This window comes from Nilaparvata lugens, chromosome 13 (assembly GCF_014356525.2).
Source record: "Nilaparvata lugens isolate BPH chromosome 13, ASM1435652v1, whole genome shotgun sequence".
NCBI classification, from domain to species: domain Eukaryota; kingdom Metazoa; phylum Arthropoda; class Insecta; order Hemiptera; family Delphacidae; genus Nilaparvata; species Nilaparvata lugens.
Genome location: NC_052516.1, coordinates 6,664,911 through 6,688,628, shown reverse-complemented (window position 1 = coordinate 6,688,628; position 23,718 = coordinate 6,664,911). Strand labels below are relative to the sequence as shown.

Here is a 23,718-nt window from a genome sequence, read left to right as displayed (position 1 = left end):
AAGAGTAATAAAATCTTCGATAATAAATATAACCACAGATGAATTGTTAGTTATTCATTATAAATATTCAAATATAAAATTTATTAGTGAAGGAAATTAATCAATAGCAAAGTGTAAAGTTGGCTATTGAGTAGGCTGTGGAATAATTCAAATGTAATCAGAATCATAACCTACAAATTCGTTTTGCGTTGGTGAATAATATTATGTATTTCATGTGTATTTAGTTGTTCTAATCTTTCTCAAGTATTTTTCAATTGATATAGGTTTGAGTAACAGTAGTTGATGGCTTGAAACTCTGTTGACAACGTTTCCAGGATGCCACCACCCAGAAAACGCCCCAGGACCAAGGTTGTTTTGGACATCAAACACTTGAAACTGGACGATGTTATGTGTCCAGTCTGTAGATCAGTTATCATAGAACCAGTTTCCTTGCCTTGTGAACACAGTTTGTGCTATTTTTGTTTTGACAAGACCATTGAAAGCAATACCCTGACTTGCCCAGTCTGCAGAAAACGGATTGGTGGTTGGCTGAGGTCAGCCACTAAAAGCAAATCTCTCATCAATCAGCAGTTTTGGTCGGAAATTCAGAAACAGTTTCCAAAAGAAGTGGAGTGCAAACAGGCAGGAGAAGATGATGGTGTTGAAGAAAGTAAGTACATTCATCAATTTCCAATTTGGCCTTGTAATTAATTATTAGGTAGACATAGACATAATCTGCCCCTGTGGGAACATTCAGTAGGGGCTGCAAAAGAGGGCTGTAAGAATCATAAGGCAGTGACCATCTTGCCTACTGCAAACTCGCCTTGGTTTACTAATGCTCATCAGCCATTACATCCTCCTGTGCTTGGTGTATGTCAAGAGGAGGTCTCAAAGTTTTACATTTTTTGTCGCAATCTATCCAGCAAGTGCTGGTCACTGAATTAGAAGACGCCTCCACCAATCACAGGACAGTTATAGGATCTCTGTCCTGAAGTTCTTTAACAAGCTGTCTCTTGGTAAGAAGGACATCGTGCTTCTACAGAAGATTACGAACATTGACATCCAGTAATTTTGATGCCCTCTGCAGGCCAATCTTCTGTCTTTTGGGCCTACTTGAGTACTTCAAGTCGTTGCCAAAGACTGGTGTCTCCAGATAGGCAGTATCAAAAAACTTTCGTCACATACAATTATAAAAACTGCATGGCTATACCTACGCACAGTCTATGGACAGTATATCTTGGCATCACTCCTGTATATCACGACTAGTCAGGCATTCTTCAACGTGAGAGATCAGTTTCATAATCACAGAACTAGAAGTAGGGAAAATATCGACGTACCCACATGTAGAATTTACTTGCACTGGAGAAGGAAATTATTTCCTAGAAGTAAAGTTTTTTTTCTATGTACTGGCAATGAAGATGTTCAATAAGATACCTGTTCCTCTTCAGACAATTCAAATAGCTTACTTACTTACTTAATATCGGGGACTGAGCTTCGCTCTGGAGTACAAAAGCATAAAAAATTATTACGAAAGAAGAAATTATAATAACATTCATACAGAAATGTTCTATCTAATCACAGTAAATTGAGATTAATTCCCAGAGGAATGCAAAAATTTCCCTCACAAAGGCACAGTTGCACGAAAGCCGGTTAAATTTTATTCCTGATTAACTTCACGTGAACCAAATCAGAAAAGATCATTTCAAAAAGATGGATCTACTGGAATTAATCAGTATTCAAAATAACCCGGCTTTTCTGCAATCGGCACTAAGTACCTGATTGAATGATTACAAAAGTTCAACAGCTGAGTCATAATTTTGACACAGCCCCACAAACATGAACTCGCTCACTCACTTCCATCACCAACAGACGACGAAATAATTATTATCAGCTGTTTTTCCAAGGATGAATAATAATTATCCTTTTAATGTCCTTCAGCAAGTTTTTTCAGGGATGAGACCTAGTGCAATCGAATCTTTATACTATAAACCTACTATGTTCTGAATTTCGTGAGAATCGTTGGAGCCGTTTTCAAAATCGGGTGAAATACAAACATCTAAACATCCAAACATATAAACAGAAGTTGCTCGTTTAATAGTATAGGATTTACTTACTTACATTACTTAGCTCAGAAAACGTTCTAAGATATTGATATAGAAACCCTTGAGACCGCACTGTAATCACTCTTATGTAGCCGAGTTCTCAGATCTGTGGTGAAATTCACTTCAGGGTCAGGCTGTCACCATTAGATGGGAAGCATTGAGTGGTCCTTAGTCATGCTTCAAGAATTTACTCTTCCATATTTCTCAAATATTCGCGAGAAGAACTTGATCTGACCACTATACTATTTATGTATTTTCTGAAATATTCGAGAGAAGAACTTAGCTGACCACTATACTATTTATGTATTTTCACAAATATTCGAGAGAAGAACTTGATCTGACCACTATACTATGTATGTCTTTTCTCAAATATATTCGAGAGAAGAACTTGAGCTGACCACTATACTATTTATGTATTTTCACAAATATTCCAGAGAAGAACTTGATCTGACCACTATACTATGTATGTCTTTTTATTTATTTATTAATAATCATTACATTACATCAATTTTGGGAATAATCCCATTTGACAGGTAACTTGTCAGTACTAATACTAATCCTAATACTATAATACATACAATAAAAATAATAAAATATTTATTCAGATATCAAGTGTCAAGTATCTTTAAGGATGGTAATGATATATATCATATATATAAAAAAATCAATTTTCTTGTGAATAAAATTCTGAGATTGCGTATAGGCTTCTCTCTAATAACATTTTTTTGACTGCCTGTTTGAATAAAATGACTGATTCAATGTTTCGAATGTCTGTTGGCAGCCTATTATAGAGTCTCATTCCTGAATAAAATGGAGTTTTTTCAAAAGCTACATTTCTATGGATTGGAATAATGCAATAATATTTCTATTTCGAGTATTATATTTATGATTATCTGTACAAAATTGGAACTTATTGATATTTACTTTAACAAAAACTACTAGCTGGTAAATGTAAATGGAAGGAAGTGTGAGTATGTTAAGGTCTTTGAAAAATGCTTTACATGAGTCCCTCGATCTCAGTCTACAGATAACTCTCAATATCTTTTTTTGCATGATGAAGATTCTTCGGCTGTCTACAGAGTTACCCCAAAATATTGTGCCGTAGCTCAAGTGGGAGTAAACATATGCATAATAGACAGTCAATAATGTGTTTCTGTCGAGTGAGTTGGAAACTATATTTTCTCAAATATATTAGAGAGAAGACGTTGAGCTGACAACTATACTATTTATGTATTTTCACAAATATTCGAGAGAAGAACTTGATTTGATCTCAGTTATTTATCGAAATATTTTCATTTGCAGATGTTATTGGGTGTGGAGTGGTTGCTACCATTTCAAACCCAGGCGAAATAGGACAGGAATTCAAAGAACAGCTGAAACAGTTCAGTGTGAAAGAGAGAGAGGAACAAGAGAAACAAGAGAAAGCTAGTGCTGAACTGGCTAAGAAACTTATGGTGAGTTGACAATGTTTGCAAAATAAATTAATCATTCATAACTGATTTCAAATTTTCTGAAATTTAGTTAATTGTTGAAGAAATGTATTACATTTATTTTTCTATTAATTTACAAAGGCAACTCCACAAGTATTTTAAGCCCAGGTAATGATGAGGGGATAAATGATAATACAGTAGAAACGTTTATATTTTTGATGATTCCATTTATTTTTTATTTTATTTTCAAATTTTGATAATTTTTTGTTGACAGGAGGAAGAATTGAGGGCGAAAGCAGAATGGCTGAGCAGTCAACAGAAAGTTGTTGAGAAAGATGCTGAGTTGGCCAAATCGCTAGCTTTGGAAGAAAGTAAAGTAAGTATTTGTAGGTTTTCAAACTTTGTGAATTATCTCATCCAATGCTTGTTTCATTGTATGAGAAATGTGTACTTTATTAAGCTTCTAAATTTATCAGTAATGAAATTTCTTTTATTCAAATTCAAATTCAAATTTATTTCTCAAAAACATACACAATTATAATAATCTAATATTATAACATATAAAAATAATACAAGAAAAATACTATTAACTATATAAAATGATCCCAAAACTGCAGTATATCTTTTTATGTCCATCTATGTTTAAGGAGTAGCCTACAAGGTAAAACCTGTGCGTAGACCTAAGTTGCAGTAATATATTTATTCAATATAAACTAAGAAGTCTATATTGACTTTTAGCAATTTTATACTATGCAAGTTTATAGATGAACACTCTCCAGTGATCATGAAAATGTGTTGCCAATTTTTTCATAGTTAATATCATCATTATTTCCAGATACAAGTAGCAGTTTTGATGACGTATTCCTTGAAGCTGAATATTTAATACTATTCTAGAACTGAAGAGACTAGAAATGTTGTCAAAAATCCACTCTATTTAAATAAAAATTAATATTTGACAACATTTTAAGTCTATTCAATTATGGAAAAGTTCCACAACATCAACATTCACGCTACAAACTATTTTAGAACTCTTTCTGGAAAACTTTGTATTCTGTGAAACGAATGTCAACTTCAAATCTGTACTATAATAAAGGAAATATCTGGCGAATACACGTACGGGATAGAAAAAATATGTTGAAGGCTTTATCACGTCTGAAGTACTGGACTGATTAACTTGAAATTTTGCATGTCTGTCTGTAGTTTTCTGCTCGTAAGCAGGTCCTTCTATATGGCAGCAGCCCTCCACTCTCTTCTATTCTCTGCCAGAGTTTTGCCTCCGGAATCATTTACAAAGAGAGCCATTACCATAATGTTACCTGGGGACTCAAAATAATGATAAATTGCATATAGATTCTTAATTAACCGAGGATGGTTATAGGCCTACTTTCAATTTCCTCAAGATTTCATTACCTAAGGTGTTCAGTTTGTCAAGTTTAAAAATAGACCCTTGCGGAGAACGGGTTTCCTGCTAGTTATTTATAAAAGATACTGAATAAATTTATAACCATAATTGAATAGTATCAGCTATGAAAGCTTAATTCAATAACTATATCAATTTGTTCCATTTTCATTGGCACTAATAATTATCTGTTTGAATTCTCATGTCTCTGTACAATAGCTTCAATTTTTTTTTGTTTTCTATTTAAATTTATTGATTCAAAATTCAATTGAGTTCAACGAATTGCTAATTTACTTGAACTCGTTTTTCAGAGAAAACCTCTCGAGGGTGGATCAAGTATTGTTTCCAATGAAGGAACCAGTAAGGACCCAAGTGGTAAGATTATTTTGTTTGGCATCTTTTATTATATATATATTCTTATGGAACTGGAAAAATTTTACAGATTATCATTAGTATTTTGTTTGTGACTCAACTACCTGTTGTTTGTAGACTAATTAGATATGATACCACCATCTTTATCAAGAAAATTTATTATTAAACCATGAAAAATATAGTTTGTTGGTGAATCATAATATTATATTTGAGATATCATTATTACAAGCGTCAACAAATAATTAATATTAATCTTTCAAGTTGATTTTGTCGACTACTGTCTATTATTAGACTTGGCTGGGTGAGAGTGTAAGAACGGCACAGTATGAGAGACTACCAGCGTCATATAGCTTCACCAAAAAGAATTACTAGGAGGACTATCGACTTGAACAAACGGTGAAATTCGGAACATAAACGACATATATATGATGGAATATCTTCTTATGCTATCTTCTCTCTATGATACAAGGCTGTGGCAAGGCAGAGAATCGGTAACGCTTTTTTCCTATCTTCTTCCACTGCCTTTATAACGTGGAATTCACTATAGGAGGACTATCGTCTTGAACAAACAGTGAAATTGGAAACATAAACGCCCTAACCAAGGGATATCTTCTTATGGTATCTTTTGTCTATGTTTCTAGCTTACAGTATAATTTTTAAAGAGTTTTTCACTTCTTAAGCTATCTTTTCTCTATTATTTCAGCTTCTTGTAACATTTTAATGAGCTTCTCACTTGGTATGCCTTCTTTTCTCCATGTTTTCAGCTTCTAGTTTAGTTTTTATTGAGTTTTTACATTCCTTGCCCTATTACCATACGTAAGGAAAGTATTGCTTTCCGAAAAAAAATTGAGGTACCTCAATTTCTAAATTTCTATACGTTTCAAGGTCCCCTGAGTCCAAAAAAGTGGTTTCTGGTTATTGGTCTGTATGTGTGTGTGTGTGTGTGTGTGTGTGTGTGTGTGTGTGTGTGTGTGTGTGTGTGTGTGTGTGTGTGTGTGTGTGTGTGTGTGTGTGTGTGTATGTTTGTCTGTGTACATGATATCTCATCTCCCAATTAACGGAATTACTTGAAATGTGGAACTTGAGATCCTTACAGTATAAGGATCCGACACAAACAATTTCGATCAAATGCAATTCAAGATGGCGGCTAAAATGGCAAAAATGTTGACAAATACAGGGTTTTTCGTGATTTTCTCGAAAATGGCTCCAACGATTTTGATCAAATTTATACCTAAAATAGCCATTGATAAGCTCTATCAACTGCCACAAGTCCCATATCTGTAAAAATTTCAGGAGCTTCGCCCCATCTATGCAAAGTTTGATTTTAGATTTCCAATTATCAGGTCTCAGATATAATTCAAACATTTCGAGTGGAAAAGATTGAGCATGAAAATCTCTACAATTAATAATGTCCAGTAACATTTTCACCCAAAATTGAAAATAAGCTTGAAATTTGAGAAAATGTGGATTATTCAATTGCAAACTGTTGGCAACTGTTGATTCTATTATTAAATCATTCACTATGAAGAGATAGCAGACCTCGTGTGTCTCCAGCGTTATTGTCCTGTCACCAGCTGGCTGAGATAGTAGACTCTTATGCGCGTGAACACTAGCTTCAGGTGATAAATTTTCATAACGGCAAGGAAGGTTGTGTGAGTGCGCCATACCAGATTTTTCGTTGATAAATTTGTGTTTTTCGTGTTTCAGTGAGTGACGGACCCTCCATATTTGTGGGCGTGGCTAGCAGATTCAAAAGTGGGGCCAGTTCGACTAGTAGCAACAGTAGTAGGTGCAACAGTATTGATGAGGAATTCAGGCACTTCACTCCCATATTACCCAACCGAGACTCCAACAATAAACCGCAAAAAAGTGAGTCATTTGAAATAAAATAAAAAAATTCTTTACAAGGCGAAGTTAGGAATAATTGCGTTTTACCATACTGTAAAGATAGCATAAATAGTTATTTGTGCAACTAGTGCGCAAAGTGACAGTTTGCTGCATCGAAAGAAACGTTTACGCCCGAGCCGTAGGCGAGGGCGGAATGGTTTCTTGAGTGCAGCAAACGAACTTTGCGCACGTATTTCACATTAAATTTTTCCTACAGTTACCATTGAATATGAAAAGTGGGTAATTATGGGTAAAATTGCCTGAATAATGTAGTAGTGTTTGAATGGCGGGGGGCAGCTGTGTGGTGTGTGCTGTGGAGGCACTGTGCTGTCGTTGTCCTTGGTTATAATATCTACTTAATAATTAGCGCGTTGTGCTTGGTTGCACCTCTGCTCACTATAGCAGCCACAGCAGTCACTGTTACCAACTTAATTTTGATTTTGCTGCACTGGTGCTCCATATAACCTACTAACTATTTTGCGTTGTCATGCTGCAAATCTGGAGTACGCAAAGTACTCACTTTGCGCACTAGTGCGGAAAAGTGATTCTTTGCAGCCTGAAATCAGTGCACAAATGGTCACTTTTCAGGGTATCTGTAGGAAAAAGATATTTATTTATTTATTATTCGTGGATACAATATTACTAGTAGTTCTGTGAGCAGTAGACCTCGCGCAGTTATAAACCGCAGCCTCCTCTTATACTGTCCATCAGAGTAAATCCTGTATGTATGTCGTGTTGGCGAGATATCGGTGTGGAAACGGCTAATGGCTGTTCGGGTTGGACAATCAAAAATGCTAACATCAAAAGCTAATCTCCTTCAAGACAAACTGGCAACAGGACAGCCCGAAGCAGAGAAAGTTCAAGAGACAATACTATAATTTGCACACTTTTTCTATGTATAACTATAACTATGTAACTATAATTTGATTGTATGGTATGAGATGTTGTGGTATTTCTCCATAATTGAAAGAATACGACTCCGATATTGTCAATACCACTTTTATTTATTTGAAATTAATTCATAATTCAGTACCAGGTTTCATGGTAAAACCTACCACATCTTCAGCTGAACTAATAAGTTTGTTGTTGTTGGAGGAACAACAAACTTATTAGTTCAGCTGAAGATGTGGTAGGTTTTACCATGAAACCTGGTAATGAATTATGAATTAATTTTCTAATAAATAAAAGTGGTATTGACAATATCAAAGACAATACTATGTTATTTTGGTTATTAATTGCATGCGTTATTGCACGCAATCAATTGTTCATTTAATAGTGCATAAACATGCATTCAATGAGGCATGCAATTAGTAGTCTACACAGCTGCTGATTTTTTACCAAGTTTATTTATTTTATTTATTTATTTATAAGGTTAGCAAAAAATACAAGAATTGGAAAAGAAAAAACAGGCTATTGCCTAAAACTTCTCCAATTTCCTGATTTAGTTTTAAATTGTCCAAATATTATAGGTTATGTCCATTCAAATTTCTACACCAAATCACAATCTAAAATATAAATTAGAATAAAACAAACAATTTTAAATTTGGATGGATTAATAATAAAAGTTTCTTAAAAACATGAAACAAACTATAAATTCACAAAATAAAGAATAAAAACACTTGAATTTTGAACTCGAAAATATCACATTCACCATAGCAATATAACAGCTGTTATATAACATTGTATGCGTCATGGCATGAAATTTATGATCCACTCGACAGCTGATTAATGATGAATAATTCTATAGTCTCATTTTTACTCTAATATTGGCGTATGAAGGAGGCTCCTTTTTCCTTTTATATTATCCTTGAAATGCAAAATTTCCAAAAACCTTGTATATACGTCGACGCTCCGCTCCGCTCTGCGAGTAGACGCTTCCAGTGTGTTGTAGCTCATTACTTAACATGATATTGTTCACGACGCTCCGCTTCACTCCGCTTTCAGTGTTTTTTTTATCCTAACATGAATCTAATATATATAGACAAATATGAATGAACAAACAGTTGAAATTTCTCCAATTAATGTAGGTACATTATAAGTTACACTAGCAGGAAACCCGTGCTCCGGGTCTATTTTAAAGCATGACAAACTGAAAACTTGACGTAATGAAATCTTAAAGAATTAAAAACAGGCCTATAACCATGCTCGGTTAATTAAGAATCTATATGCATGATATAATTATATATATCATTCAACATGAGTATAATTTGTGGATTTAACTGAAATGTTTAATATTTTTTGTGATTGTTAAGGAAGATTTTTGCTTGGATTTGTATTTTGAAATTAATCAATCTGATAAATTCAAAATTGTAGTAGATACATTTCTTTGGATTCAAAATATTGTGTGAACTAAGTTATCATTTACATAACCTCTATACTGTGTATACCAAATTAAGGTTTAGAGCAGTTTTGGGCGAATGCCTGTTGTTTTTACCTGCATTGTATCTATTGTCTATGAATAAATAAATAAATAAAATTTCGAGTTAATCAGTCCAGTAGTTCAGACGTGATGATGCGTCAAACATAATTTTCCTTTCCTGTACGTGTATAAGCCAGTTCATTGCTTTTTATTATAGTATAGATTAATATATTAAAATTTGTAATATATCAATATTCATGTTTCTTTTCTCATTTCCTCAGGTGCTGGCCCATCAACCATATCCAACTGTACACCCTTTTTCAAAAACATCGAGCGGGTGCGACCCATCAAACCGCACAGCACTCTCAACCCTGAAACCAGTTTCGAGAAACCACAAGGTCCACACAGACTGCATGTGATGATAAGTGATGATGTCGCTGGTGACCCAGAGTCACCAACAAAAGTTGCAGCGGCATTTTCGCGAGTTCACTCAGCCGACGACCAATCGTCTGACACTGATTTCGAGGATGATGACGACAGAATGGCGGCCGAGGGTAACAAGATGGCGGCGGAAGGAAACAATAAGGCTGGTGAAGGATCCAAGATGGTTAAACAATGTGAGAAGGCAACTGAAGGATCTAATAAGGTAGCGGAAGAATTAAAAATAGCACCACAAGGATCCAAGATGGTTAAAAAATGTGAGAAGGCAACTGAAGGAACTAATAAGGTAGCGGAAGGATCAAAAATAGCATCACAAGGATCCAGTATGGCTGGAAAATGTGACAACACAAATGAAGGATCTAATAAGGTGGCAGAAGGATCAAAAATAGCATCACAAGGATCCAAGATTATGGCAGAAGGATCCAAGATGGTTGAAAAATGTGACAACACAAATGAAGGATCTAATAAGGTAGCAGAAGGATCTAGAATAGCATCACAAGGATCCAATATGGCGTCGGAAGAATCCAAGATGGCTGAAAAATGTGTGAGAGCAACTGGAGGAACCAGTAATGTGGCAAAAGTATCCAATATGGAGACGGGAGGATCGAAAATTGACGGTGAAGGATCAACAGTAGCATCGGAAGGATCTAAGATGGCTTCGGAAGGATCCAATGGGTCAATATTTGCTGATGACGTCATATCATCCAGAGGTTGGGTCCCAAGCTCAACTGACAAGGAGACCACCAGTGCTGTGGTGAAATCTGTGGTCTATGACGAGGTCTCATTCATTTCAAATGTGACTGCTGACGTCACAGATGTCGAGAAGATTTACAGGTTAGTTGTTTCATATCAGTATTATTATTATAGTGAGGTCAACGTTATAATGGCAGTATTTGATTAACATTGGTGTTGCTATCCTTGTCTATCATTCCACAAAACAGATAGCACTATCCTTTTCCAGCTCTGCAACGTAGCCAAATCGTTGGTTGGCTATGAAGAAATTTAATGAAAACTAACCAAGCTACCAAAATAGTTCATCTCAATATTGTTATAAAAATTTATTATTAAATCACGAGAGGATATTTTTTCTTGATAAATAGAATATAGGTACATGAGATAGAATTGATCATATGATTAACAGGAGTCAACAATAATTATTAATATTTGGTAAGATATACGGGGATGACTTGAATCACAGCTATCAACTATAGAAGGTGCTGGTAACAGAGAATTGACAACTCTGGCGTCCTATCTTTCACTCACTTTATAACGTGAATCTCACTATACATAATATGTAGAATCCTTTATGTATTATTAGCAGGTAACCTGTGCTCCTCAAGGGTGTAAATAAAAAATTGACCAATTAAAGGCTTGAAGAATTTGAAATAGGCCTATAACCATCCTTGGTAAATTAAGAATGAAAAGCAAAATTTCAAATTAATCATTCCAATAGTACAAACGTGATGATGCGTCATTCGTTTTTTACTTTCCTTGTCCTATTACCATAGGTAAGGAAAGTATTGCTTTCCGAAAAAAATTAAGGTACCCAAATTTCTAAATTTCTATACGTTTCAAGGTCCCCTGAGTCCAAAAAAGTTGTTTTTGGGTATTGGTCTGTATGTGTGTGTGTGTGTGTGTGTGTGTATGAGTGTATGTGCGTCTGTGTACACGATATCTCATCTCCCAATTAACGGAATGACTTGAAATTTGGAACTTGAGGTCCTTCCCCTATAAGGATCTGACACGAACAAATTCGATCAAATTCAATTAAAGATGGCGGCTAAAATGGAGAAAATGTTGTCAAAAACAGGGTTTTTCGCGATTATCTCAAAAACGGCTCCAACGATTTTGATCAAATTTATACCTAAAATAGTCATTGATAAGCTCTATCAACTGCCACAAGTCTCATATCTGTAAAAATTCCAGGAGCTCCGCCCCATCTATGCAAAGTTTGATTTTAGATTCTCAAGTATCAGGCTTCAGATACAATTTAAACAAAAAATTTCGAGTGGAAAAGATTGAGCATGAAAATCTCTACAATTAATGTTCAGTAACGTTTTCACTTAAAATTGAAAATAAGCTCGAAATTCGAGAAAATGTTATTATTTCAATTGCAAACTGTTTGCAACTGTTGATTCTATTGAATCATTCACTATGAAGAAATAGCAGACTTCGTGTGTCTCCAGTGTTATTGTCTTGTCACCAGCTGTCTTGGATCTCTGAATAGTATACTTCTATGCGCGGGAACACTAGCGTCAGGTGATAAATTTTCATAACGACAAGGAAAGTTGTGTGAGTGCGCCACACCAGATTTTTTCTATCCCGTACGTGTATAAGCCAATTCTTCCCTCCATTATATTATAGATTATGTTATGTAATGGTTATAATTAGCCTACGGTGAAAGTCCTCAAGATGTGAAATTTTCTAATGAGTATTGTCTAATAATATCACGAATTTATTGAAAAGTTACATACGTGTTTCAACACCATAGGTGTTGAAACAAATACTTCACTGAAGATGAACAATAGGTGTTGAAATATGTATGTAACTTTCCGATGAATTCGTGATATTATTGGTCATATTGTAGTGTTCCATTATGAATAAATATCTATTTATTTCATCAAAACCAGTATCAAAATAAAAATCTTTAATTTTTGTTGGCAGTGAACTGGAGAAACGAGCAATGGAACTTATAAGGCAGGAAGAAGAGGACAGAAAACTGGCGCTACAAATGCAGGAGATTTGGGAGAAGGCTGAGCAACAGAGAGCGAAACAAGTGACCAGTGACTATAAACTGCGACGGAAGGAACCGGTTACTGTCAAAAGAACGGTCACGCCCAAAGGGAAGGTCAAAGTTCCCGGACAAACTACACTAGACAAGCATGTGCAGCAAGTCCGTTCTTAGCTGATTTTACAGTCACTGTCACCTTAAAAAATAACTGTTACTTCCATAGGAACGGTTGCAGGTCCTCGACAAGTTACAAATTCGTTCTTAGCTGATTTTACAGTCACTGTCACCTTAAAAAATAACTGTTACTTCCATAGGAACGGTTGCAGGTCCTCGACAAGTTACAAATTCGTTCTTAGCTGATTTTACAGTCACTGTCACCTTAAAAAATAACTGTTACTTCCATAGGAACGGTTACAGGTCCTCGACAAGTTACAAATTCGTTCTTAGCTGATTTTACAGTCACTGTCACCTTAAAAAATAACTGTTACTTCCATAGGAACGGTTGCAGGTCCTCGACAAGTTACAAATTCGTTCTTAGCTGATTTTACAGTCACTGTCACCTTAAAAAATAACTGTTACTTCCATAGGAACGGTTGCAGGTCCTCGACAAGTTACAAATTCGTTCTTAGCTGATTTTACAGTCACTGCTTTAAAAATAATTCTGATAATGGTTAAAATTTGTAATTAGTGTAAGATTAGTAATATGAATATAGTTTCCCATATTATGTCTTCAGAATTCTAGAGCAAGAATTTGCATTAGTAATAACAATATGATTAGAAAGATGTGTAGTTTCTATAGCCTATTATGTTTTAACCCTTTGCGGTCGGTTGGCCAGTTGTACTGGCCACATTAGTTTCATATGCAGACCGGAAATATTTCAATCTGAGTTGTCTCCGACGCTCGCATGGCCAGTGCTACTGGCCAGCTCCTCTCACTGTCAGCTCGACAGCCATATTGATAGTTCCCTCCCACCAACTCGGATTATTTTTACTCCATTCTACAGGTTTTTCAGAGTGTATTTCAAATTGAAAAACATAAATGAATTCAACTAAAAGTATTCTTTCATCTACATACACATATATTTAAGATGATGAATTTAATGGAATACATATTTAAAAGTTAAACATATTAATAAATCTCGCATAATCATTCTTGAAATCTTCTTCTTTTTCAGCTGTGAATCAATTCAGTCAGGTCCAATCAAGTTTCAGTCCATTTAAATTTGTTATTACAATCATATTTTTAAAACCTCACCTACATGTAGTCCGGGATTTTTTGAGCACGTTTTACAAAAAAAAACTGTTCTTTTCCTCTCTTTTCCTGGCCGTCTATCACTGCAAACAGCACAGTCTCTGGTCTTGCCGTCTGGTAGTTGATAGAGCAGATGCAATTTGCCATTAAGTCTCTCATCATCCACTAATTGAGACGGTCTTCCTCGTTTTTTCAAATTTCTTACATCAAATTATTTGAATCTACATCGCTGTCATGCTCAGAATCAACTATCAGATGAACTTCGTCACAATCCTCTTTTAAGTAGTCTCGTATTTCATTGGATCCTAAAATATTCTCCATATCCACTTAAACGACATGAACAACTCGAAATTGGTAAAGAAAATAATATAAGATATAAAAATCAAAAGTAACCATATTCACTTTAAAAACTCTTTATCATTATGTAAACAATGTACAGTTGACATGAGAATGAGACTGAGACAGCTGTGGACTATATGCCATCTGTTGTTATTATTATTCACTATAAAGTTGGCAGAAGTATTCTATTTAGTTAGAGAAATACTCAGTAGATCTCACCACTGAACAGAACAGACAGCAGTGTGAAAATATATATGTATTATGCAACATATATTGTTGGCCAGTGGTGCTGGCCAGCCGAGCGTTCGATGACTTTTATGTTGGCCAGTCCCACTGGCCTTCTGATCGGCTGGGACAACCCAGTTGAAATAAATCTGAGTTGCTACGCAAAATGGTCTGGTCAGTACAGCTGGCCACCCGACTGACAAAGACAACCTATACCTTAGTTTTAAGATCGCAAAGGGTTTTAAGAATTCTAGACTGCATTATTGCGGTTGCCATAGAAACCTTATCAAGTATCACTTTTTCTTTAGGTCTACTGTGAAAAATATAAATAAAAATTAGATATTCAAGTACCCTTTTAAAATTGTGTAATCACGATTTATTTTGGCTATATAATGCCATTATCAAGTGATTAGAAAATAAATCAATATTTTCCAATCACTTGATAATGGTATTATATAGCCGAAACTTGTCGTAATGAACAATTTTAAAGGGGTACTTAGATTTCTAATACTTATCAATTATTATGCCGTAACTACAGTTACTATAATATTAAGGTTATCATTATCATCATCATCATCATAATTGGCTCGACAATCCAAAGCGGATCTTGGCCTCCTCTAACATTTGCCTTCATTCTACTCTATCCATGGCAGCACGCCAACCTATTAAGGTTAAACAGTTACTATAGTCGTAACTATTGTTCGATTTGGTAATAAAATTTTTATCATAAATGTAAAATTCATATATTTTAACGGTTTAATGTTTTTCTTGTTAACGTTTTTTATACTATCAAAACAATTCTGTATCAATAATATTAATCAATAGTAATAAATGAATAAAAATGATGGTTTGTTGAAAATAATACATAATGAAGATTAATGGTTTGTTTTAATGTGAATTGTATTCAAAAGGTATTCGAAAACATACTGTCAATGTGTGATGTCTCTTTTTTATTTGTTATAACATTGTCCCAACATTCTGTCAATTTTTTATTCAATATCTTTGTTAAAGCATTATTTTTATCCCAACATTTTGTTTTAGATTTATGTTTAAAAATGTATCGATTGTATATTTCTTTCTAAACTGACGTACTTTATTGTGTTACCTGATGTTTGATTATGTACATAGATTATTGTATTTGACTATTCTCAAGCAAAATATAAATATTTTTTACAATAACTGATGTGATTTAATTGTTTGCCAATCTCCTTTATTATATAACTTCACAAAATCATTATTAATTCACAAAAATAAGAGCTCTTTCTCTATGGGATGAAGGCGACAAATACAATTTTTAGAAAAAAAAGAAACAGGTAAGTTCCCCCATAGCTTCTTCTATTCCGTAATTTCACAAAAACTTCTGTCATAAAACAACACTAAACAACACAGAACAACATGAAACAACACAAAACAACATGATCTCTCAAATAGACCAAATATATTTTTATAATAATCTTTATTAATGGAGACAAAAGGTGGAAACCCATTTTGCCAACTTCACAAAATACAATAATAATAAACAATTTAAATAAAAATGGATAACGGGATGTCTATTAGTGAGGTCCACGTTATAATGGCAGTAGAGAAAGATAGGAGAACAACGTTGCTGATCCTCAGCCTTCTACAGGTTTATTGATGTAATATTAACTGTTCATTCTCGTTTAAAATAATCAATTATATTTTATTAAGCAATAAACTATATTTTTCAATAATTTCATAATAAATTTCCACAATTGAGATGAGATATTTTGCCAATTAATTATTAATTCTACATTGTTAAAAGACGATCTGGCAACAGAGCAAAGCGAGAAAGAGATTTATCCGTTTTGTTGAATGATAGACAAGGATAGCAATACCATTGCTAATCAAACACTGTCATTATTTATTTATTTCTATTTTTTATTCATCTATTACATTGTGTACAAATACTTTACATGAGGAAAGGCACAACAGGCTCATGCCCAAAACTGTCCCATTTCCAATTTATACTATACTGTCCACATCAAAATGTTGGTTATGTCACTTTCACTTTTCAAAATACAATTTACGCTCTTCAATACTCAGATAAACGAACATAGTAGGTTTATGATATAAAGATTCGATTGCACTAGGTCTCATCCTTGGGAAAACTCGCTGAACGACATTAAAAGGATCATTCATCCTTGGCTGAAACAGCTGTGGATTTTCACGAAATTTGGAACATAGTAGGTTTATGATATAAAGATTCGATTGCACTAGGTCTCATCCTTGAGAAAACTCGCTGAACGACATTAAAAGGATAATATTCATCCTTGGCTGAAACAGCTGTGGATAGCTGTTGAGTGAGCGAGTGAGTATGTGAAAAATCAAAATATCGCATCCCCGAAATTCATAAGATGACGTATAGCCAGCTGTGAAATATAAACACGATCATTTTAGAGAATTGTGTTCTGTTTATCTATATATATAAAAGCGAAATGGCACTCACTCACTGACTGACTCACTCACTCACTCGCATAACTAAAAATCTACCGGACCAAAAACGTTCAAATTTGGTAGGTATGTTCAGTTGGCCCTTTAGAGGCGCACTAAGAAATCTTTTGGAAATATTTTAACTCTAAGGGTTGTTTTTAAGGGTTTAAAGTTCGTCTTTTAGCATGTATATTCTTCTTCTCCCAATCTCTTAATAATAATATTATAATTGAAATTTCCATATCATATGTTACTATAGAACTATAATCTAGATAGAGTACCTCTTCGAAACAGTTGTTAACTGGCAACTAAATTAATAAGTTTGTCAGGTTGGCATTAAGTTGAGTTGACTTTGTCCATACCATATGTTAATATAGACTAGAACTTTATTCTATAGAGAGTACCTCTTCGAAACAGTTGTTAAATGGTAACTAAATTAATAATTTTGTTAGATTGGCACCAAGTTGAAGATTTAAATGCATTTATCGCGGAAAAATTGATTGGGCACTGCTACTTCAATCCTGGGAATATTATATTACTAGCCGTCAGGCTCGCTTCGCTCGCCATATCCGTTTGGCCAGACGTTTAGTCTGGACCCCCGACTGGATTGTCCTAACATATGATAAAAATGCCCAAATGAAAAATGCAGGCGAGCGAAGCGAGCCTGCTGATCTCATTCTTGGACGATCCAGTCGGGGGTCCAGGGGGCGGAGCCCCCAGGCTAGACGGATATGGCGAGCGAAGCGAGCCTGACGGCTAGTCAAGAAATAAAAATAACGAGCGAAGCTCGGTGCCCCGATATTATAAATAAATTGAGCTCGATTACTTATTACTTTACTTTCGCTGGCTCTAGAGTCCGGTGTGGATTTGCGTCCATGCTTCTCTGGGTCTTCTGCCTATCTCCTCCACGAATGCACTCACAGGTCCTCCTCCACATCCCGTAGCCACCTCTTCCTCGCTTTCTAATCCCCATCATTTGTAAGCTCATCAAGTTGTTGGGTAACCTGTCTATTCCCATTCTTGTCACATGACAAAGTCACCTACTTATTCTTTGCGCTTTGATGAAACGCATACCGTAATATCTTCTCCATTCAGGACACGTTCACCTCTGCGTTACTGTACTCCATGCTCGCCAACCTTCCGTTGTTCTCAATGGTCCCAACACTCTTCTTATAAATCTTTTTATATTAAGGGGAGCAGACCAAAAAATCTGGTGTGGCGCACTCACACAACTTCCTTGCTCATTGAACTGGGAGCCTCATTCTTAAACGACAATAATTTAGAGAGAAATAACATAATGACGATTGGCGGCAACATAATTATTTGAAACTACGATCAGACTACTGTATATGTGTGTATATAATTGTTTTCAGAGTACTTTTTCCTTTGTGTAAATTGTGAAATCCGATGATTTTTTAAAAGTCGTCAAAACAGCTGTTCTACAGATGAAATATCTCGACTATGTGTTATTTTTATAGACTGCTCTACCTACCTACCTCATGCACGAGAAGGAGGCTACAAAGTCCATTTCTCAAGGATGGGGTGAAACCCCCATTAGTTTCCCAGAAAGGAGACTCATGCCAGTTGATGGAGCTGATAAATAACTATACAGAGTATGAATTTGAAATAAATCAGTCGATTAATTTTTGAGAAAATCGTGAAAAACATGGTTTTTCAGTAATTATCCGCCATTTTTCTAGAGAATATTACGCAGCACCTGCAATTTTCCTAGAAATGAGACTCATGTCAGTTGATAGGGCTTGTAAATAGCTATCCATGGTATAAATTTGAAGAAAATCGTTAGAGCCGTTTTCGAGAAAACCGTGAAAAACATGGTTTTTTAGTAATTATCCGCCATTTTTCTCGAGAATATTACGCAGCTCCTGCAATTTTCCCAGGAATGAGACTCATGTCAGTTGATAGGGCTTATAAATACTCTCCTTACCTAATAATAGGGCAAGGAAAGTAAAAATAACTTCATAAGCCGTAATGTTAACATATGTACTTTTTCTCAGGGAGGGGTGCCTTAGACACTCATTTCAATAAAATAGGTGTGATTTAGAGGCACATACTGCTTAAAGCTGCTCTCCAAAGGCTGAGACGATATACCAGTCACTTACTTAATGGAGAATTCCTGGTTCTGACAGTGAGACAACTCTATATAAAAAATTTAATACTTTATATCAATAGATCAAAAAATACATTCACTCCAGCTTACAATTTCAGATCGCCATCAAATTACCGTGTTTCCAGGACAGACCTAATAGTATGCCGTAGACAGTTCCTCTATGTAGTAAATAAATTGATTAACCTGTTACCCGAAAATTTAATTTCAGATAGCATCACTAAATCAAGTACTAAAAAAATAATTGATTGGATTAAATCAACAAATAATGTTTTTCACCTAATTCACAACACAATTTGATTTTTTCTTTCTCTAGTATTGCCGCCATCAAACTTACATACAGTATAAATATGTGTTTTCCCCACTTTCATCTTGATTGAATTGTATAGTTATAATTATTATAGTTTAGCTTACCTTGTTGAATCAAAGTTTTTCTATTGGAAGTAATAGTATCGTTATCTGTTTTGGTACTCGTCACCGGCACTCAAACTGTGGTTTTGCTGGCTTCGCCGAATTAGTATATTATCATGTTAAAAATTATACGGTACTTCTTATTCTAAAATATTTTGTAATTATCTGTATTTATTGTGAACATTTTTTGTAAGGCAATAAATTTGATTTGATTTGATTTTCTCAGGAGCCCTTTGAGGTAGACGTCTAAAATTTGTACAGTACTACCATAGAGAACGATAGCATAAGTAGATATCCCATGGTATAGGGCGTTTATGTCGCAACTTTTACTGTTATCCCAAGCCGATAGTTCACTTAGTTCTTTCCCATGAGGCTGTGTGACGCTGGTAGTCTCTCAAATTGTGCCGTTCATACACTCTCACCCCACCAAAACAGTAAAAATTTACAATAATCGACAGTAATCGGCTTGAGATAACAGTAAAAGTTGCGACATAAACGCCCTATACCATGGGATATCTACTTATGCTAATGTTTCTCTATGGTACTACTTAGCACTATTATGAACACATTAGCTGATAATTTTTAAATTCCATTTTATATGCCTTTTTGTAATCCAATATACTGTGTTTTCGATCAGTCATTCAGAAAAATCATACTTGGTGAAAAAATGGTTGAAAACTAAAAAGCATGTGTCAAAGTATGTAAAAAGGTCATGTTATTCAGTTTTCAAAATATCAGGTTATTGGTCAGTTGGATGGATCTCTAGTAAAAGGTACATATAGTATAAATATGTGTTTTCCCCACTTTCATCTTGATTGAATTGTATAGTTATAATTATTATAGTTTAGCTTACCTTGTTGAATCAAAGTTTTCTATTGGAAGTAATAGTATCGTCGTTATCTGTTTTGGTACTCGTCACCGGCACTCAAACTGTGGTTTTGCTGGCTTCGCCGAATTAGTATATTATCATGTTAAAAATTATACGGTACTTCTTATTCTAAAATATTACATTTTGTAATTATCTGTATTTATTGTGAACATTTTTTGTAAGGCAATAAATTTGATTTGATTTGATTTTCTCAGGAGCCCTTTGAGGTAGACGTCTAAAATTTTGTACAGTACTACCATAGAGAAACGATAGCATAAGTAGATATCCCATGGTATAGGGCGTTTATGTCGCAACTTTTACTGTTATCCCAAGCCGATAGTTCACTTAGTTCTTTCCCATGAGGCTGTGTGACGCTGGTAGTCTCTCAAATTGTGCCGTTCATACACTCTCACCCCAACAAAACAGTAAAAATTTACAATAATCGACAGTAATCGGCTTGAGATAACAGTAAAAGTTGCGACATAAACGCCCTATACCATGGGATATCTACTTATTCTAATGTTTCTCTATGGTACTACTTAGCACTATTATGAACACATTAGCTGATAATTTTTAAATTCCATTTTATATGCCTTTTTGTAATTCAATACTGTGTTCTCGAGCAGTCATTCAGAAAAATCATACTTGGTGAAAAAATGGTTGAAAACTAAAAAGCATTTGTCAAAGTATGTAAAAAGGTCATGTTATTCAGTTTTCAAAATATCAGGTTGGTCGGTTGGATGGATCTCTAGTAAAAGGTACATATATGTTAACATTACGACTTATGGAGTTATTTTTTGGTCTGCTCCCCTTAAATTGAGCTCGATTAATTGAAAAAAAATTCTCTGAACACTTCTGTACACAGCAAATGTTCACAATAATTAGGCTATTCATACATTTTATGCTAGAGCTAGCTTCTTCTTCGTTCTTGATTTCTAGTTCCTTCTATCATCAAATCATTGAATTTGAAAATTTGAATTTGAAATGCTCATAACTCAAGAATAGGAGTGAATTTTGTCAATGTGATGACATATTATTGTTCCTCTAGTCAAGTACTTTCATTTCTGAGAGTTTGAGCGATTTTAATTTTTGACCATTTTTGCAAAACTCAATTAAGTTATGTATTTTATTCATGGAATTCATGATGAAATGCAAATCTCGCAGATTTAGATGATATTCGGACTATGGATAGAGGTTGACCTAACAAGTGTTGTGCTATAATATGAGACGTTTCGCTACAATACAGGGTGAGTTATTCACTCAAACATAAAATCTCACCTCCACTCATAGATCAGAGAAATCATTCATCTTCAAATGTTTTTCAACTAAGAATAGGAGTGAATTTCACCTATTCTTTTTTCACAAATTTCATCATTCTAAATTTCATAGTTTTCTATTTGTATTTATAAGGATATTACCTCACATTTTCTAAATGTATAATATTATTTCAAAAAAAATTCCTATTCTGTCAAAAACACAGTGATGAATCTTCAGATGCTATTTATTAATAGAGATGCTCTAAAATGAATTCTTCAAAAGCCCACAATATCCAGCAGTGTGATTGAGCTTATTCTATCAGAAACAATAACGATGCTACAAAGTATACTTCTCAGTACTTTGAGCGTTTCTTCTATTAATCTTCAAATGATAGGTTAAGTGCTAAGGAACATTGTGGATGCTCCTTGGTATGTCAGGAACAGCGATCTTCATAGAGACCTGCACGTCGACCTGGTATCCGCCGAGATCCAGAGGAATGCGGAGAGGCACGAGGGGCGACTGCACCAACATGACAACGTCGAGGCGATCCTTATAGTGAAAGGACCTTAAGTTCCAAATTTCAAGTCATTCCGTTAATTAGGAGATGAGATATCGTGTACACAGACGCACATACACTCATACACACACACACACACACACACACACACACACACACCACACACACACCACACACACACACACACACCACACACACACACACACCACACACACACACACACACACACACACACACACACACACCACACACACACACACCACACACACACACACCACACACACACACACACACACATACAGACCAATACCCAAAAACTAGTTTTTGGACTCAAGGGACCTTGAAACGTATAGAAATTTAGAAATTGGTGTACCTTAATTTTTTTCGGAAAGCAATACTTTCCTTACCAATACTTTCCTATGGTAATAGGGCAAGGAAAGTAAAATAACTTCATATGCCGTAATTTTAACATATGTACTTTTTTCTCAGTGAGGGGTGCCTTAGACACTCATTTCAATAAAATAGGTGTGATTTAGAGGCACATACTGCTTAAAGCTGCTCTCCAAAGGCCGAGACGATATCCCAGTCACTTTTACTTCATGAAGAATTCCTGGTTCTGACAGTGAGACAACTCTATATAAGAAATTTAATACTTTATAGCAATAGATCAAAAAATACATTCACTCCATGCATTCCAGCTTACAATTTCAGATCGCCATCAAATTACCGTGTTTCCAGGACAGACCTAACAGTATGCCGTAGACAGTTCCTCTATGTAGTAAATAAATTGATTAACCTGTTACCCGAAAATTTTATTTCAGATAAAAAATTTATAAAACAAAATATGAAATACGTTAATGCTCGTCTCTCAAAGCTTTTGAACACATTTCACAATAATTCATATATTTGATGCAATATATCTCAAGCCTTCAAACGATGATTTTATAGATGCTCAATAAAGATGAATCTGCAGATGCTATTCATGAATTCAGATGCTCTATAAAGAATTATTCAAAAGCTATTAATGGAGCACACAATATATCCAGCAGTGTTAATTGGCTATTCTATTGGAAACGATGCTACAAAGTAACTTACTCCATTGAACATTTCTTCTATTGAAGCTTCAGATGATAATCTTGAATCTATATCAATTTATCAAACAGAATATTACAGAATGCTCGTCAAGTCTTTGCAAACATTTGAGCTCAGTAAATGATGTTCACAAATCATGTTCATGGATTCATGGATTTCTTGAAAAATGCAAATCTCCCAGATTAAGATGATATTTGGGCTATGGATAGAGGTTGACCTAACAAGTGTTGTGCTATAATATGAGACGTTCCGCTACAATACAGAGTGAGTTATTCACTGAAACATAAAATCTCACCTCCACTCATAGATCAGGAAAATCAATCATCTTAAAATGCTTATAACTCAAGAATAGAAGTGAATTTCGCCAATGAGTTGACATATTATTGTTCCTTTAGTCAAGTACTATCATTCCTGAGTGTTTGAGCGATTTTGATGTTTGATTTTTGACCATTTTCGCAAAAATCCATGATGTTATATTCAT

The 23,718-nt window shown here is 34.8% G+C and overlaps 1 protein-coding gene across 1 annotated transcript; it reads left to right on the top strand.

The window, feature by feature from the left end:
* Positions 1-143: 143 nt before the first annotated feature.
* Positions 144-13,507, top strand: LOC111060231 (E3 ubiquitin-protein ligase rnf168). The gene is made up of 8 exons (XM_039439682.1): positions 144-649; positions 3,384-3,535; positions 3,786-3,887; positions 5,222-5,285; positions 6,990-7,151; positions 9,810-10,803; positions 12,634-12,904; positions 12,996-13,507. The coding sequence occupies exons 1-7, from the start codon at positions 316-318 to the stop codon at positions 12,872-12,874; spliced, it is 2,049 nt and encodes a 682-aa protein (XP_039295616.1). The 5' UTR covers positions 144-315; the 3' UTR covers positions 12,875-12,904; positions 12,996-13,507.
* The last annotated feature ends 10,211 nt before the right edge of the window (positions 13,508-23,718 follow it).